The 15,354-nt window shown below is 43.5% G+C and overlaps 1 protein-coding gene across 1 annotated transcript; it reads left to right on the top strand.

Moving 5' to 3' along the window:
* The first annotated feature begins 6,047 nt into the window (after positions 1 to 6,047).
* On the top strand, positions 6,048 to 6,437 carry LOC137363024 (late histone H2A.L3-like). The gene has a single exon (XM_068027145.1). The coding sequence runs from the start codon at positions 6,048 to 6,050 to the stop codon at positions 6,435 to 6,437; it is 390 nt and encodes a 129-aa protein (XP_067883246.1).
* Positions 6,438 to 15,354: the final 8,917 nt, after the last annotated feature.

Below are 15,354 nucleotides of genomic sequence, written 5' to 3'. Positions count from 1 at the left end.
GACAGGGCCGAGAGTAACAGGGTAGTTGTTATGGGGGACTTTAACTTTCCAAATATCGACTGGAAATACTCTAGTTCGAGTACTTTAGATGGGTCAGTTTTTGTCCAGTGTGTGCAGGAGTGTTTTCTGACACAGTATGTAGACAGGCCAACCAGGGGCGATGCCACATTGGATTTGGTACTGGGAAATGAACCCGGCCAGGTGTCAGATTTAGATGTAGGTGAGCACTTTGGTGATAGTGATCACAATTCGGTTAGGTTTACCTTAGCGATGGGCAGGGACAGGTATATACCGCAGGGCAAGAATTATAGCTGGGGGAAAGGAAATTATGATGCGATTAGGCAAGATTTAGGATGCGTAGGATGGGGAAGGAAACTGCAGGGGATGGGAACAATCGAAATGTGGAGCTTGTTCAAGGAGCAGCTACTGTGTGTTCTTGATACGTATGTACCTGTGAGGCAGGGAGGAAGTTGTCGAGCGAGGGAGCCGTGGTTTACTAAAGAAGTTGAAGCGCTTGTCAAGAGGAAGAAGAAGGCTTATGTTAGGATGAGACGTGAAGGCTCAGTTAGGGCGCATGAGAGCTGCAAGATAGCCAGGAAGGATCTAAAGGGAGAGCTAAGAAGAGCAAGGAGAGGAAACGAGAAGTCATTGGTGGATAGGATCAGGGAAAACCCTCAGGCTTTCGATAGGTATATCAGGAATAAAAGAATGACTTGAGTTAGATTAGGGCCAATCAAGGATAGTAGTGGGAAGTTGTGTGTGGAATCAGAGGAGATAGGGGAGGTGTTAAATGAATATTTTGCGTCAGTATTTACAGTAGAGAAAGAAAATGTTGTTGAGAATACTGAGATTCAGGCTATTAGGCGAGATGGGATTGAGGTTCACAAGGAGGAGGTGTTATCAATTTTGGAAAGTGTGAAAATAGATAAGTCCCCTGGGCCAGATGGGGTTTATCCTAGGATTCTCTGGGAAGCTAGGGAGGAGATTGCAGAGCCTTTGTCCTTGATCTTTATGTCGTCATTGTCGACAGGAATAGTGCCGGAAGACTGGAGGATAGCAAATGTTGTCCCCTTGTTCAAGAAGGGGAGTAGAGACAGCCCTGGTAATTATAGACCTGTGAGCCTTACTTCGGTTGTGGGTAAAATGTTGGAAAAGGTTATAAGAGACAGGATTTATAATCATCTTGAAAAGAATAAGTTCATTAGAGATAGTCAGCACGGTTTTGTGACTGGTAGGTCGTGCCTCACAAACCTTATTGAGTTTTTCGAGAAGGTGACCAAACAGGTGGATGAGGGTAAAGCAGTGGATGTGGTGTATATGGATTTCAGTAAGGCGTTTGATAAGGTTCCCCACGGTAGGCTATTGCAGAAAATATGGAAGTCTGGGGCTGAAGGTGATTTAGAGCTTTGGATCAGAAATTGGCTAGCTGAAAGAAGACAGAGGGTGGTGGTTGATGGCAAATGTTCATCCTGGAGTTTAGTTACTAGTGGTGTACCGCAAGGATCTGTTTTGGGGCCACTGCTGTTTGTCATTTTTATAAATGACCTGGAAGAGGGTGTAGAAGGGTGGGTTAGTAAATTTGCAGATGACACTAAGGTCAGTGGAGTTGTGGATAGTGCCGAAGGATGTTGTAGGGTACAGAGGGACATAGATAGGCTGCAGAGCTGGGCTGAGAAATGGCAAATGGAGTTTAATGCGGAAAAGTGTGAGGTGATTTACTTTGGAAGGAGTAACAGGAATGCAGAGTACTGGGCTAATGGGAAGATTCTTGGTAGTGTAGATGAACAGAGAGATCTTGGTGTCCAGGTGCCTAAATCCCTGAAGGTTGCTACCCAAGTTAATAGGGCTGTTAAGAAGGCATTTGGTGTGTTTGCTTTTATTAGTAGGGGGATCGAGTTTCGGAGCCACGACGTCATGCTGCAGCTGTACAAAACTCTGGTGAGACCACACCTGGAGTATTGCGTGCAGTTCTAGTCACCGCATTATAGGAAGGATGTGGAAGCTATGGAAAGGGTGCAGAGGAGATTTACTCGGATGTTGCCTGGTATGGAGGGAAGGTCTTACGAGGAAAGGCTGAGGGACTTGAGGTTGCTTTCGTTGGAGAGAAGGAGGAGGAGAGGTGACTTAATAGAGACATATAAGATAATCAGAGGGTTAGATAGGGTGGATAGTGAGCGTCTTTTTCCTCGGATGGTGATGGCAAACACGAGGGGACATATCTTCAAGTTGAGGGGTGATAGATATCGGACAGATGTGAGAGGTAGTTTCTTTACGCAGAGAGTCGTAAGGGCGTGGAACGCCCTGCCTGCAGCAGTAGTAGATTCGCCAACTTTAAGGGCATTTAATTGGTCATTGGATAGACATATGGATGAAAATTGAATATTGTAGGTCAGATGGTTTCACAGGTCGGCGCAACATCGAAGGCCGAAGGGCCTGTAGTGCGCTGTAATGTTCTAATTCTAAAGAAGGTTCACTCGGCTGATTGCTGGGATGTTGGATTGTCTTATGAGAAAAAGTTGAGCCGGCTGGGCCTATACTCACTGGAGTTTAGAAGATTGAGAGGTGATCTTATTCAAACCTGTAAGATTCTCAGTGGGCTGGACAGGTAGATGCTGAGAGGACGTTTCTCCTTGCGGGGCATTGTAGAATTAGGGGCCAGAGTTTAAGATAAGCAGTCTCTCTTTCAAGAAGGAGATGAGGAATTTCTTCTCTGAGAGGGTTAATCTTTGGAATTCTGCTCTCCAGAGGACTGTGGAGGCTGTGTCATTGAATATATTCAACGCAGCAATAGACAGATTTTTGATCGACAACAGAGTCAATGGTTATGGGGGCAGGCAGGAAAGTGAAGTTAAGGCCACAATCAGAACAGCCATGATCTTATTGAATGGCAGAGCAGGCTTGGTGGGCCAAATGGTCTACTCCTGTCCTATTTCGTGTCTTCTTATGTTCTTACGCACACACACACACACGCACACACACACACAACCAATGTGTGGCGGATCTAGAATTAATCCCACTTTCATACACAATACCAGTGACTGAAAGGTACAGAATTAATCCCACAGATAGATACAGTACCACCGACAGGTACAGAATGAATCCCATGCTCACAGTCAACACCCAGGATAGAAAGATACACGTGATTCCTGCCCTCATATAACAATATCAGACTGAGTTACAGAATGATTTCCACATTCATACTGGGCACCAATGACTGCGAATTAATTCATCCCACAATCACACACACTACCAAAGGCTGACAGATACAGAATTAATCCCACACTCCTATGTAGTAGCAAAGACTGACACATACAAAATCATTCTCAAATACTCCTGCAGTACCTGGCAGATTCAGTGACTGCCAAACTCTCATAAATCACCAGAGACTGACAGATAAAGAATGAACTCACACACATACTGAGATACTGACAGATATAGCTTGAATTCCACATATACAGAACCACTGACAGATTCAGACTAAGTCCCAAATCACATAACATTCCAGAGACTGACAGAATGAATCAAATACTCACACACAGTGCCACTGACAGAATGTATTCCACACTCACATACAATACCGAAGACTGACAGATACAGAATGTATCTCACACTTTCACAAAGTACCAGTGAGTGACAGGTACAGAATGAATCCCACATTCACACATGATACTAGAGATGGACAGCTAAAAAACAATAAGACTGCCAGAATAGATAGAATTCACATCAAAATTCTAAAATATGGCAGAGAAACACTCGACACAAATACATGTCTCATTTCACTCATCGAGAAGGAGGAGAGCATGTCAGGGGATCGCCGTGATGCGGTAATTGTGATCATCTTTTTAAAAAGTTGACACGACTGACTGTGTTAACTATAGAGGGGTATCCCTGCTGTCCACCACAGGGAATGTCATCACAAGAGTCCTTCTCAACTGCCTCCTCCCCGTGGCTGAAGAGCTCCTACTGGAATCACAAGGTGGATTCTGTCCATTAACAGGCACAGTGAACGTAATCTTCACAGCAAGACAACTTCAAGAAAATGTAAGGAGCAGCAGCAACCTTTATACATGGCCTTCTCTGACCTGACAAAGGCCTTCGACTCTGCCAACCGAGAGGGATTATGGAATGTCCTCCTCAAACATACTGCACGACGACATGCAAGCTGTAATCCTTGCCAACGGATCTATCACTGACCCAATCCGAGTTAAGTAAGGCTGGGTCATCGGCACCAATGCTCTTTTCCATCTTCCTTGCTGCAACACTCATCTCCTCACACTCAAACACAGTACCTGACAGAGACAGAATGAACCCATACAGCACCAGAGACTGAGTTACCAAATTACAGAAAACACTCAAACACAGTCGCCTAGACTATAAAGGAAATTAATTGCACACTCACATGTAATAGCAAAGACACAACGACTCAGAATCAGTCATTAAGTGTCCTCCCAACAACATCCAGGACATTTCCAGGAAGCTCCACACAGGGAGCAGCTCTTTCAATAGAAACTGGGGCTGGAGAGAGTCTTTGTGCAATATACTTCCTGATTGCAGTATGGGTGTTTGTGATTGGTTGCAAATATTTAATCTGATTGGATGGCGAAAGAGTCCAATTGCAGAATTACAATAAAAAACCATTGTGACATCACTCCCAATCACGCAATCACAATCTTTACTTTCCCCCATCACTCATTAGCATAGAGCTGTGGGATTGTCTGTTTAATCCGCATTCGGAAGGGGTTTGGTTTATTTCTGTGTCTGAAATTGAATCTGAAGATGGTTGAGGAGAAGAAGAAAGCAGCTGCTAAGAAAGACGCCAAGAAAACCTTAAATAAACCGTCAGCAAAGGGCGGCAAGAAGCGGAGAAAGTCGAGGAAGGAGAGTTACTCCATCTACATCTACAAAGTGATGAAGCAGGTTCACCCCGACACCGGCATCTCCTCCAAGGCCATGAGCATCATGAACTCGTTTGTGAACGATATTTTCGAGCGCATCGCGGGTGAGGCTTCCCGCCTGGCCCATTAGAACAAGCGCAGCACCATCAGCTCCCGGGAGATCCAGACCGCTGTGCGCCTGCTGCTGCCCGGGGTGCTGGCCAAGCATGCCGTGTCGGAAGGGACAAAGACGGTGACCAAGTACACCAGCTCCAAGTAAAACTGCACAATGGGCTGAAAAACATCCCAAACACAACGGCTCTTTTAAGGGCCACCCAAAATCTCTCTGAAAAAGCTACAGCATCATCTCTATGAAATCATTTTAAGACAATGTGTAACATAAAATATGTCCCACTGCTGTGTTTTTGTCTGCTGTCCCATAAACCGAACTAAAACCCATAATCCACTCATCCGCCTTTACTTTTTTGCTTAAAGCTGTTATTGTGGTTTTGCACAGCCCCTGAATGACCGCATTAACAGCTGCTTTCAGCGGTAATGGTCAGACCTCAGTCCCTTCACTCTATTCCTGAAATGTGAACTGATTCATCATTTTATGAACATCAACTCTCTGCACTGTAACAGACCGGAATGGGATTATTACACAGCAGACTAAGGGCAGTTTGAGGACTCGATCCGGCTCCCTCTTTTCAGAGAAGGACACTGGGCTCTGAAGATAATCTGAATGTTTCCCTTCAGGGAAATGCTGTGAACAGGGATTGAGTGCCGCCAGGGACAGTTTGAAAGCGATTGAAGAAAGATCCACAATTTAAACAACATTTTAAACCCGCGTCTGTAATTGGTGACGGAAAGAGTTGAATAGAACAAAATAAAGAGAAGGGATTTTAAATATTTGACTAAGGATGACATTTATTTTAATCCACTCTTTTCCGACAATGAAATTGGCGGGTTTTTTGAAATTGACAAATTTTCTGCTTCTGATGTTGTGGCGGTAAATCCCGCCCATTTCTGTTTGTCAGTGACAAGATTGGTGAAGAATATGGGCAACTGAGGTGAATTTAGTAGCGACCAATGGGGAGAGTTTTCAGTCTATAAGTAAAGTAAATGCTGTGGAAAATATCCATTCTTTGTGAAAGTCTTTGGGAGATTGTGAAAATGTCTGGAAGAGGAAAGACCAGCGGCAAAGCTCGGGCCAAGGCCAAGTCTCGCTCCTTCCGGGCTGGACTGCAGTTGCCGGTGGGCTGTGTTCACAGGCACCTAAGAAAGGGCAACTATGCTGAGCGTGTGGGTGCCGGAGCCCCGGTCTATCTGGCTGCTGTGCTCGAGTATCTGACCGCTGAATTCCTCGAGCTGGCTGGTAACGCGGCCCGGGACAACAAGAAGAGCCGCATCATTCCCAGACACCTGCAGCTGGCCGTCCGCAACGACGAGGAGCTCAACAAGCTGCTGGGAGGAGTGACTATCGCTCAGGGTGGGGTGCTGCCTAATATCCAGGCCGTGCTGCTGACCAAGAAAACCAGCGCTCAGAGCTCCCAGAAAAAGTAAAGCGGCCAAAATGTCACCTAATAAACCAAAGGCTCTTTTCAGAGCCACCCACAGTCTCTGTGAAAGGGCTGGTTACTGTCTGATTCCAAAATGTCAGTAACAGGACCGAATGAGAACTATTTCAAATGTTTAAGCAACTGTTTCAATGATTTCTCACTGTCCCCTCAAACCTGTCTAATTTAATACTTCAACACCAATTGTGAGTTATTTGTCCAGTTGCAGATTGCTGAATAGAGTCTTCCCGCCATGGACAGATAAGTAGACAAAAAATTACAGATTAAAACTACGTAATATATATAACCCATCAAAAACTTTTTTTATTCCGCTTTTATCAGCACAAAGTCGTGGCGCGATTTTACGAACAGCTTTAAACTAACGCCAGATTTTCCATCAATTCGCTTCTTTCCGACACTGAAATTGGCGGCTTTTTCGAATTCAAACTGTCTGCCAATTTCAGCCAGTGATTTGTTGTATTTCTTAATTCGAAGCTCTGCGATTGGTTAAGACATGTGAATGAGAAGAGGGTGACCAATCAGAAGTGAGCTCGGGATAGCGCGGGCTCAAACTGTGGGAATTCCAGGTCCCTGAATGACTGAGCTGAAACTGATCAGTGTCACAACACCTGTCAGTTTCAGTGCAGGAAACACCGTCTCGGGGGAAATAACATCACAAGTGGGTCTGGTTCCAGTGACGGCTGCTGCAAAACTCTCGGATTCCCTCATTGCAGCGAAATCATTTTGAAATTCTATGAAAACAATGAGTGATTCTGGAGGAGTGATGTGGCTTTTCACTGAGGGCATGTGTCGACTGGGGAAATAACTAAGTGTCGAGCCTCGGGCACTGTTTACACAGCCCGCTTAGAAAATCAAATCCACTGCACATCCTGGCTACAAATGAAATGTCAAATTCGGGGATTCCATTTTTTTTCATCCCGAACACAGCAGATTGATTGAACAAAGAATTAAAAGCAAAATACTGCGAATGCTGGAAATCTGAAATATTTCAGATTGATTGAACTGTTCTAAACAGCCTATCCCAGCTCCCGTTTCTAGGTCACTGCTCGCTCTGTGAGGCGGTGGGTGGCTCTTAGAAGAGCCTTTGTTGTGTGTTTGCTGAAAAGGGTCGAATTGTTCAGCCGCCGAATCCGTAGAGAGTGCGGCCCTGCCGTTTCAGAGCATTCACCACATCCATGGCAGTGACCGTCTTGCGCTTGGCATGCTCAGTGTAGGTGATTACATTGAGTGTGAGACAAATTCCATCCATCTTTTCTACTGTATGAGATTAATTTTGACACTTTCTGGTACATTATGTGAAAGCGAGTTTAATTCTACATCTATCTGTCTGTGGTACTGTGTCTGAGTGTGAGATTATTTGAGTATCAGTCTATGGAACTGAATGTGATTGTGTGATTCATTCTGTATGTCAATCATGAGTATTGTATGCGTGGCAGCTTCTGTATCTGTCTGCTACTGTGGGTGAATGTGGATATCATTCTGTATCTGTCAGTGTCTGGAACTAAATGTGAGTGTGAGATTCATTCTGTATGTCAATCATGAGTATTGTATGTGAATGTGTGGCAGCTTCTGTATCTGTCTGCTACTGTGGGTGAATGTGGATATCATTCTGTACCTGTCTGTGTCTGGAACTAAATGTGAGTGTGAGATTCATTCTGTATGTCAATCATGAGTATTGTATGTGAATGTGTGGCAGCTTCTGTATCTATCTGCTACTGTGGCTGAATGTGGATATCATTCTGTATCTGTCAGTGTCTGGAACTAAATGTGAGTGTGAGATTCATTCTGTATGCACCAGTCTTACAGTCAGAATGTGACTGTGTGATTCATTCTCTATTTTGTCAGTCTAAAATACTATATATGCCATGGTTTTAATTATGTGTCTGTCATTTTATGTGAGCTTGGGTATCAATGTATATATGTCAATCTCTGGTTCTTTCTGTGAGAGTGAGATTAACTCTCTATCTGCTGGTCTCTGAAATTAATTGATTTTGTGATTCACTCTGTCTGTCAGTCTATGATACTGTGAATAAGTGGGGGGTATATATGGTGTCTGTCTGAACTTGGTATTGAACATGATTGTAGGATTCTTTGTGCATCTATCAGTATTCAGACTGAATGTGAAATAAGGTTCATTCTGTACATGAAAATCTCTGGTATTCTATGGAAGTGAACTCAAATATGCCTATCAGTCTTTGACACTGTATCTGATTATGGGATTGACTCAATACCTTTCAGACTTTGCTACTATGCATATGTGTGGTTCAAGTTCTGCATGTCAGTCTCTGTTACTCTATGTGAGTGTGGATATCTTTTATGTAACTGTCAGTCTCTCGCAATGAATGCAAGTGTGGGATTAACTCTCTTTTCAACAGTATCTGGTAATGAATGTGAGCATGTGACTCCTACAGTATCTGTCAGTGTTTTCTATTGTATGTGAATGTACAATTCCTCCTATGTCTTTCAGTGCCTAGTACAGTGTGTATGGGACTAATTCTGTACCTGTTAGTATTTGGTACTGAATGAGATTGTGGGATTCATTCTGTTGTCTGTCAATCTCTGCTAATGTACGTGAGTGATATCTGTTATGCATATATTATTTTCTGGTACTGGAAGTGAATATTGTATTTATTCTTTACCTGTTAGCCTCTGGTACTACATATGAGTGTGGGTCTCATTCTGTGTCAGTCAGTTTCTGGTACAGTCTGCGTGTGCATATCCAGGGCTCATTTTGCATTTGGCCGTTTCTGGAACTGAATGTGTGTTACAATTTATTGTTTATGTGTCTGTCTCTAGGACAGTCCATTACAGTGGGATTAATTTTGTATCTCCCAGCGACTGGTATTGTATGCAAACGTGATACATTCTGTATCGATGTGACACTGGTGCTGTATGAGTGTGAAATTCTTCTGTACCTGTACTTAATATGTATCTCAGGGATGCTATTGAGAACTACTTGTTTGACACCATAATGTATCACTATTTTCTTGTCTCACTGGTATTTTAAAATATAGATCACTGAACATTTTAACTGTGTGTTTTACTCAGTTGTAGTCTGAGCTTTTTGGACTAGTATTTAGTCTGTAACTGTATGAACACATTTGTGAATTACAACATATATTTCAAACTCACACATGGCATGCTCAGTATAATCAGAATCATTCAATTGATATGATATCATTCAGTACAGCTCTTAGAGAGATTATTGGATTGGTATGTAATGTGTAGTGCAGTGTGCACTAATTGACATAAGACTGTAACTTTCCTTTTGATACTGTATCAGATGTTTGTACTACATTGTAATCTGTCACTCAGTCTGCAGTCTGGGCTACATTATTAGGATTCATTCTGTACCTTTCCATCAGCTGCTCTACCTCATATTTAATTTGTAGCTCAGGGTGCACTCTTGTGGGATTGATCCGATGCCTTTCAATCTGATAGTGGGTGTGATTTTGAACTGAGATTGATGGATCTACCTTTCAGCAGTACTGAGTTGGGGAGAATTGGAAACAACTTCTGCCTCTCCTGCTTTGTTTGATTGTCTGCTGGATTGAAAATGTGTCTCTGGAACTTGGGATCAGTGTGAGTCTGACTGCTTCTGCTCTCTGTGACTGTGGAACTCATGGCCTGTCTGTGTCTCTGAGCTCTGGGAGTGACAATGTACCTACTCTGAGTTGGAAGGAGTGGACTGTACATATCCTTGTGCCGGGGAATCATCACAATCCTTCTGGTTCCTTCAAGTATTTGCCGACAGAAAGAAAGAAAAATATTTCTTGTAACTCAAGGTCAATTGAGGTGGAAGCCAGAAAAGACATGAATGTAATATTTCAATTAATAATCATTATGACCAACCACAAAGGATGATCAGTTATACAAAGAGTATCAGTGTCTGATTCCACTGCAGCACTCAGCTTCTGCTTATCAGGTTTTCTTTGGTAGTTTTATAACAATTTAGTGACATCCAGGAACAACCCAACATCTGCACTGCTCCATGAATGGGAATACCTGCTAGAGCAGGGATATTTGCACAAGTCAAGTTTTTAATTCCACCTGGCATTATAATGCAAGAACATAATAACTAGGAGCAGGATTAGGCCATTCCACCACTCGAGTCTGTTCCACCGTTCAATAAGATCATGACAGATCTGATCATATTCTCAACTCCACTGTCCTGCCTGTCCCCAAAACACTTCACTCCCTTGTAAATCAAAAGTCAGTCGAACTCAGCCTTGAATATATTCAATGACCAACCTCCACCATCCTCTTGGGTAGAGAATTCCAAAGAACAACGACCCTTTGAGAGAAGAAATTCCTCTTCATTTCCATCGAAAATGGGAGCCCCCTTATGTTGAAACTGTTCCCCCTCGTTCTTGATTCCCTCATGAGGGGAAACATCATCTCAGTAAATACCCTGCCAAGCCCCTTCAGTATCTTATATGTTTCATAAGATCACCTCTCATTCTTCTGAACTCCAATAAGTGCAGCACAACCAAGTCAAACGTTCCTCAAAAGACAACATCTTCATCCCTGGAATCAACCTAGTGACGTTTGCCTGAACTACCTCCAATGCAAGTATTTTCCTCCTTAAATAAGGAGACCAAAACTGTATACACACTCAAGGTTTGGTCTCACCAACACGCTGTACAGTGGTAGTAAGACTTCCCTACATTTCTACTCCAACCCCATTGCAATAAAGGCCAAAATTCCAATAGCCTTCCTAGTTACTTGCTGTACTTCCATGCTAACTTTTTGTGATTCATGTAAGAGGACACCCAGATCCCTCTATACCACAGCATTCTGCAGTCTCTCCTTATTTAAATAACATTCTGCTTTTCTCTACATCATACCAAAGTGGATAACCTCACATTTTCCCACATTATACTTAATATGCCAAATTTTGCCCACACAATTAACTTGTCTTTATCTCTTTGCAGACTCATTGTGTCCTCCGCACAACTTGCTTTCACACCTTTCTTTGTATCAACAGCAAATTTAGTTACAATACACTCGATCCCTTCATCCAAATCATTAATATAGGCTGTAGGTAGTTGAGGCCCCAGCACTGATCCCTGTGGCACTCCACGAGTTCCAGTTTGCAAACCTGAAAATGACACATTTATCCTAATTCTCTGTTTCTTGTTAATTCGCATGTACCAGCGACCTGGGTTCGATTCTGGGTACTACCAGTGCAGAGTTTGCAAGTTCTCCCTGTGACCGCGTGGGTTTTCGCCAGGTGCTCCGGTTTCCTCCCACAGCCAAAGACTTGCATGTTGATAGGTAAATTGGCCATTATAAATTGCCCCTAGTATAGGTAGGTGGTAGGGGAATTGAGGGAAGTTGGGGATGTGAGAGGGTAATGGGATTAATGTAGGATTAGTATAAATGGGTGGTTGATGGTCAGCACAGACTCGGTGGCTGAAGGGCCTGTTTCAGTGCTGTATCTCTAAATAAATAAAATAAATAATATATTACCCGTTAACACCACGAGCTCTTACCTTGTGTAGTAACATTTTGCATGGCACTTTAGCGAATGCCTTTTGAAAATACAAATACACTACATCTACTGGTTCCCCTTCAGTTACCCTGCTTCTTACATCCTCAAAGAACGCTAATAATGTTGGCAAACTTGATTTCCTTTTCATAAATCCATGTTGACTCTGCATGATTGTATTATAATTTTCTAAATGTTCTACAGATTGGAGGGTGGCAAATGTAACCTCACTATTTAAAAAAGGAGAGAGAGAAAAAACAGGGAATTACGGACCAGTTAGCCTTACATCAGTAGTGGGGAAAGTGCGAGAGTCTATTATAAAGGATGTGGTAGCAGAACACCTGGAAAGCATAAACGGGTTTGGACAAAGACAGCATGGGTTCACGAAAGGGAAATCTTGCTTAACAAATCTACTGGCGTTTTTCAGGATTGAACTAGTAGAATAGATAAGGGAGAACCAGGGGATGTGTTGTATCTGGATATTAAGAAGGCTTTTGATAAGGTCCCACATAAGAGGTTCGTGTGCAAAATTAAAGCAGATGGGATTGGGGTAATATACTGGCATTGATTGAGAATTGGTTGACAAACAGGAAACAGAGAGTAGGAATAAACGGGCCTTTTGTCAGGTGGCAGGCAGTGACGAGTGGGGTACTGCAGGGATCAGTGCCTGGGCCCCAGCTATTCACAATATATATTAATGACTTGGGTGAGGGAACATTTCCAGGTTTGCAGACGACACAAAGCTGGGGAGGAAAGTGAGTTATGAGGAGTATGCAAAGAGGCTCCAATGTGATTTGGACAAGTTGGGTGAGTGGGCAAATGCATGACAGATGCAGTATAACGTGGATAAATGTGAGGTTTTCACTTCGGTTGTAAAAACAGAAAGGCAGATTATTATCTGAATGGTGACAGATTGGGAAAGGGGGAGGTGCAAAGAGACCTGGGTGTCCTTGTACACCAGTCGCTGAAAGCAAATATTGAGGTGCAGCAAGCAGTTCGGAAGGCAAATGGTATGTTGGCCTTCATTGCAAGCGGATTTGAGTACAGGAACAAGGAAGTCTTACGACATTTACACAGGGCTTTGGTGAGAGCACATCTGGAGTATTGTGTGCAGTTTTGGTCTCCTTATCCGAGGAAGGATGTTCTTGCCATGGAGGGAGTGCAAAGAAGATTTACCAGGCTGATTCCTGGGATGGCAGGATTGACAATGAGGAGATTTTGGGTTGACTAGGCATTTATTCACTAGAGTTTAGAACAATGAGAGGGAATCTCATAGAAACCTATAAAATTCTAACAGGACTAGGCAGGCTAGATGCAGGGAGGATGTTCCTGATGGCTGGGGAGTCCAGAATCAGGGGTCACGGTCTCAGGATACGGGTATGCCATTTCGAACCGAGATGAGGAGAAATTTCTTCACTCAGAGGGTGATGAACCTGTGGAATTCTCTACAAAGCAAATTACAGCACAGGAACAGGCCCTTCGGCCCTCCTAGCCTGCGCCGATCCAGATCCTCCATCTAAACATGTCGCCTATTTTCTAAGGGTCTGTATCTCTTTGCTTCCTGTCCATTCATGTATCTGTCTAGATACATCTTAAAAGACGCTATCCTGCCCGCGTCTACCACCTCCACTGGAAATGCATTCCAGGCACCCACCACCCTCTGCGTAAAGAACTTTCCACGCATATCCCCCCGAAACTTTTCCCCTCTCACTTTGAACTCGTGACCCCTAATAATTGAATCCCCCACTCTGGGAAAAAGCTTCTTGCTATCCACCCTGTCTTTCCCTCTCATGATTTTGTACTGCAGAAGGCAGTGGAGGCCAAGTCATTAAATATATTCAAGAAGGAGATAGATATATTTCTTAATACAAAAGGGATATGCGGAGAAAGCGGGAAGAGGGTACTGAATTATACGATCAGACTTGATCATTTTTGAATGCAGAGCAGGGCCGAATGGCCTACTCCTGCTGCAATTTCTCTATGTTTTCTGCGATGACTGACTTAATCATTGGTGCCAGCATTTTCTCAATGGCAGACATTAGGCTGACAGGCCTATCGTTGCCTGCTTTCTCTTTACTGCTTTCTTGAACAGGGACATTACATTTGCAGTTTAATATCCACTGGAACTGTTGCAGGATCTAGGGAATTTAAGAAGATTACAACCAATGCATGCACTATCTATGCAGACACTTCTTTTAAACCTTAGAATGTAGGCCATCAGATCCAGGGGACTTGTCAACCTTTAGTCCCATTAGTTTTCCAAAAACATGTTTTTCTCACGCTGGTGATGTTTTAAGTTCCCCCCTCCTTCCTCCCCTTGATTTTCTACTATTCTTGGGATTTTTTTGTGTCTACTTCTGTGAAGACAGATGAAAAATTCTTGTTCAGAGTATCTGCCATTTCCTTGCTTCTCTTGGATCAATCGTTCAACGAAAACCGACAGCTGCTGTTTAAAATGTTTCTTTGACACTACTCACCTGGCGCCAGCAATAGGTGTTGTTTGCATAACTGTCCCCATCCCTATTGTCTGGCTCTGTTCCCTCTATTCACTGCTCAATAACAACACAGTGTGAAACTGGAGCTAAACCATGAACATGCATTACAGGTTTGCGGAGAGAAAACAACAATGATTTTCAACAGGCAGCTTCTTCCTGCTCTGTCTCCGTTACCTTGTCCACATACAGCCTGAGAAAGGCTTCTCCTTCCGCGCTCACTCCATGTTCCTGCTCCACTCCACCTCTTACAAACAGCCCCCAACTCCCCCTGAACTTGCTCCGTAGTCAATGCTGATCTCTGAGCCCCTCTGCATACAGGCTCTCAAAGCAATGTGCTGCTGGAAGGAGACTGCTGTTTACTCACTTACCCCGGGGCTCGAAGTCTCCATTCTCGTCTGTTTCAAACAAACTTCTTCCGCTCACTAATTAAATGACGCAGAAGGACACGGCTGGAGCAGGCGCATCGCGCATGCGCTTCTTTCCCCACTCATTTACAAAAAAAAATAAATTGGAATAAAAGCAAAATACTGCGGATGCTGGAAATCTGAAATAAAAACAAGAAATGCTGGAACCACTCAGCAGGTCTGGCAGCATCTGTGAAAAGTGAAGCAGAGTTAACGTTTTGGGTCAGTGACCCTTCATCGGAACTGACAAAAATAAATTGGAACTTTCCCCAGTTCAGTTTTCTCCGAGTTTGAGCAAAGGAACTGGGGCTGTGGGGAAAGGTCAGAGAACGTTTCAAGCTGTGGGATTGCCCCTTTCTGAAGCTCAGTTTGAGATCATTCCCTGCAGTGTGTTTGCGCTTCATTCACCCGTCTTCTCAAAGCAATCCTCCGAGGGAGTCGCTGTGTTTGCTGCGATCACGCAGGAGTTAATATCTGACAGGAACAGTCCCAGATTAATGTCATCACATTGAA

Source organism: Heterodontus francisci, unplaced genomic scaffold (genome assembly GCF_036365525.1).
Source record: "Heterodontus francisci isolate sHetFra1 unplaced genomic scaffold, sHetFra1.hap1 HAP1_SCAFFOLD_51_2, whole genome shotgun sequence".
In the NCBI taxonomy this organism is placed as follows: Eukaryota; Metazoa; Chordata; class Chondrichthyes; order Heterodontiformes; family Heterodontidae; genus Heterodontus; species Heterodontus francisci.
The sequence above is the reverse complement of the archived record's forward strand: the minus strand, read 5'-3'. Positions and strand labels throughout refer to the sequence as shown.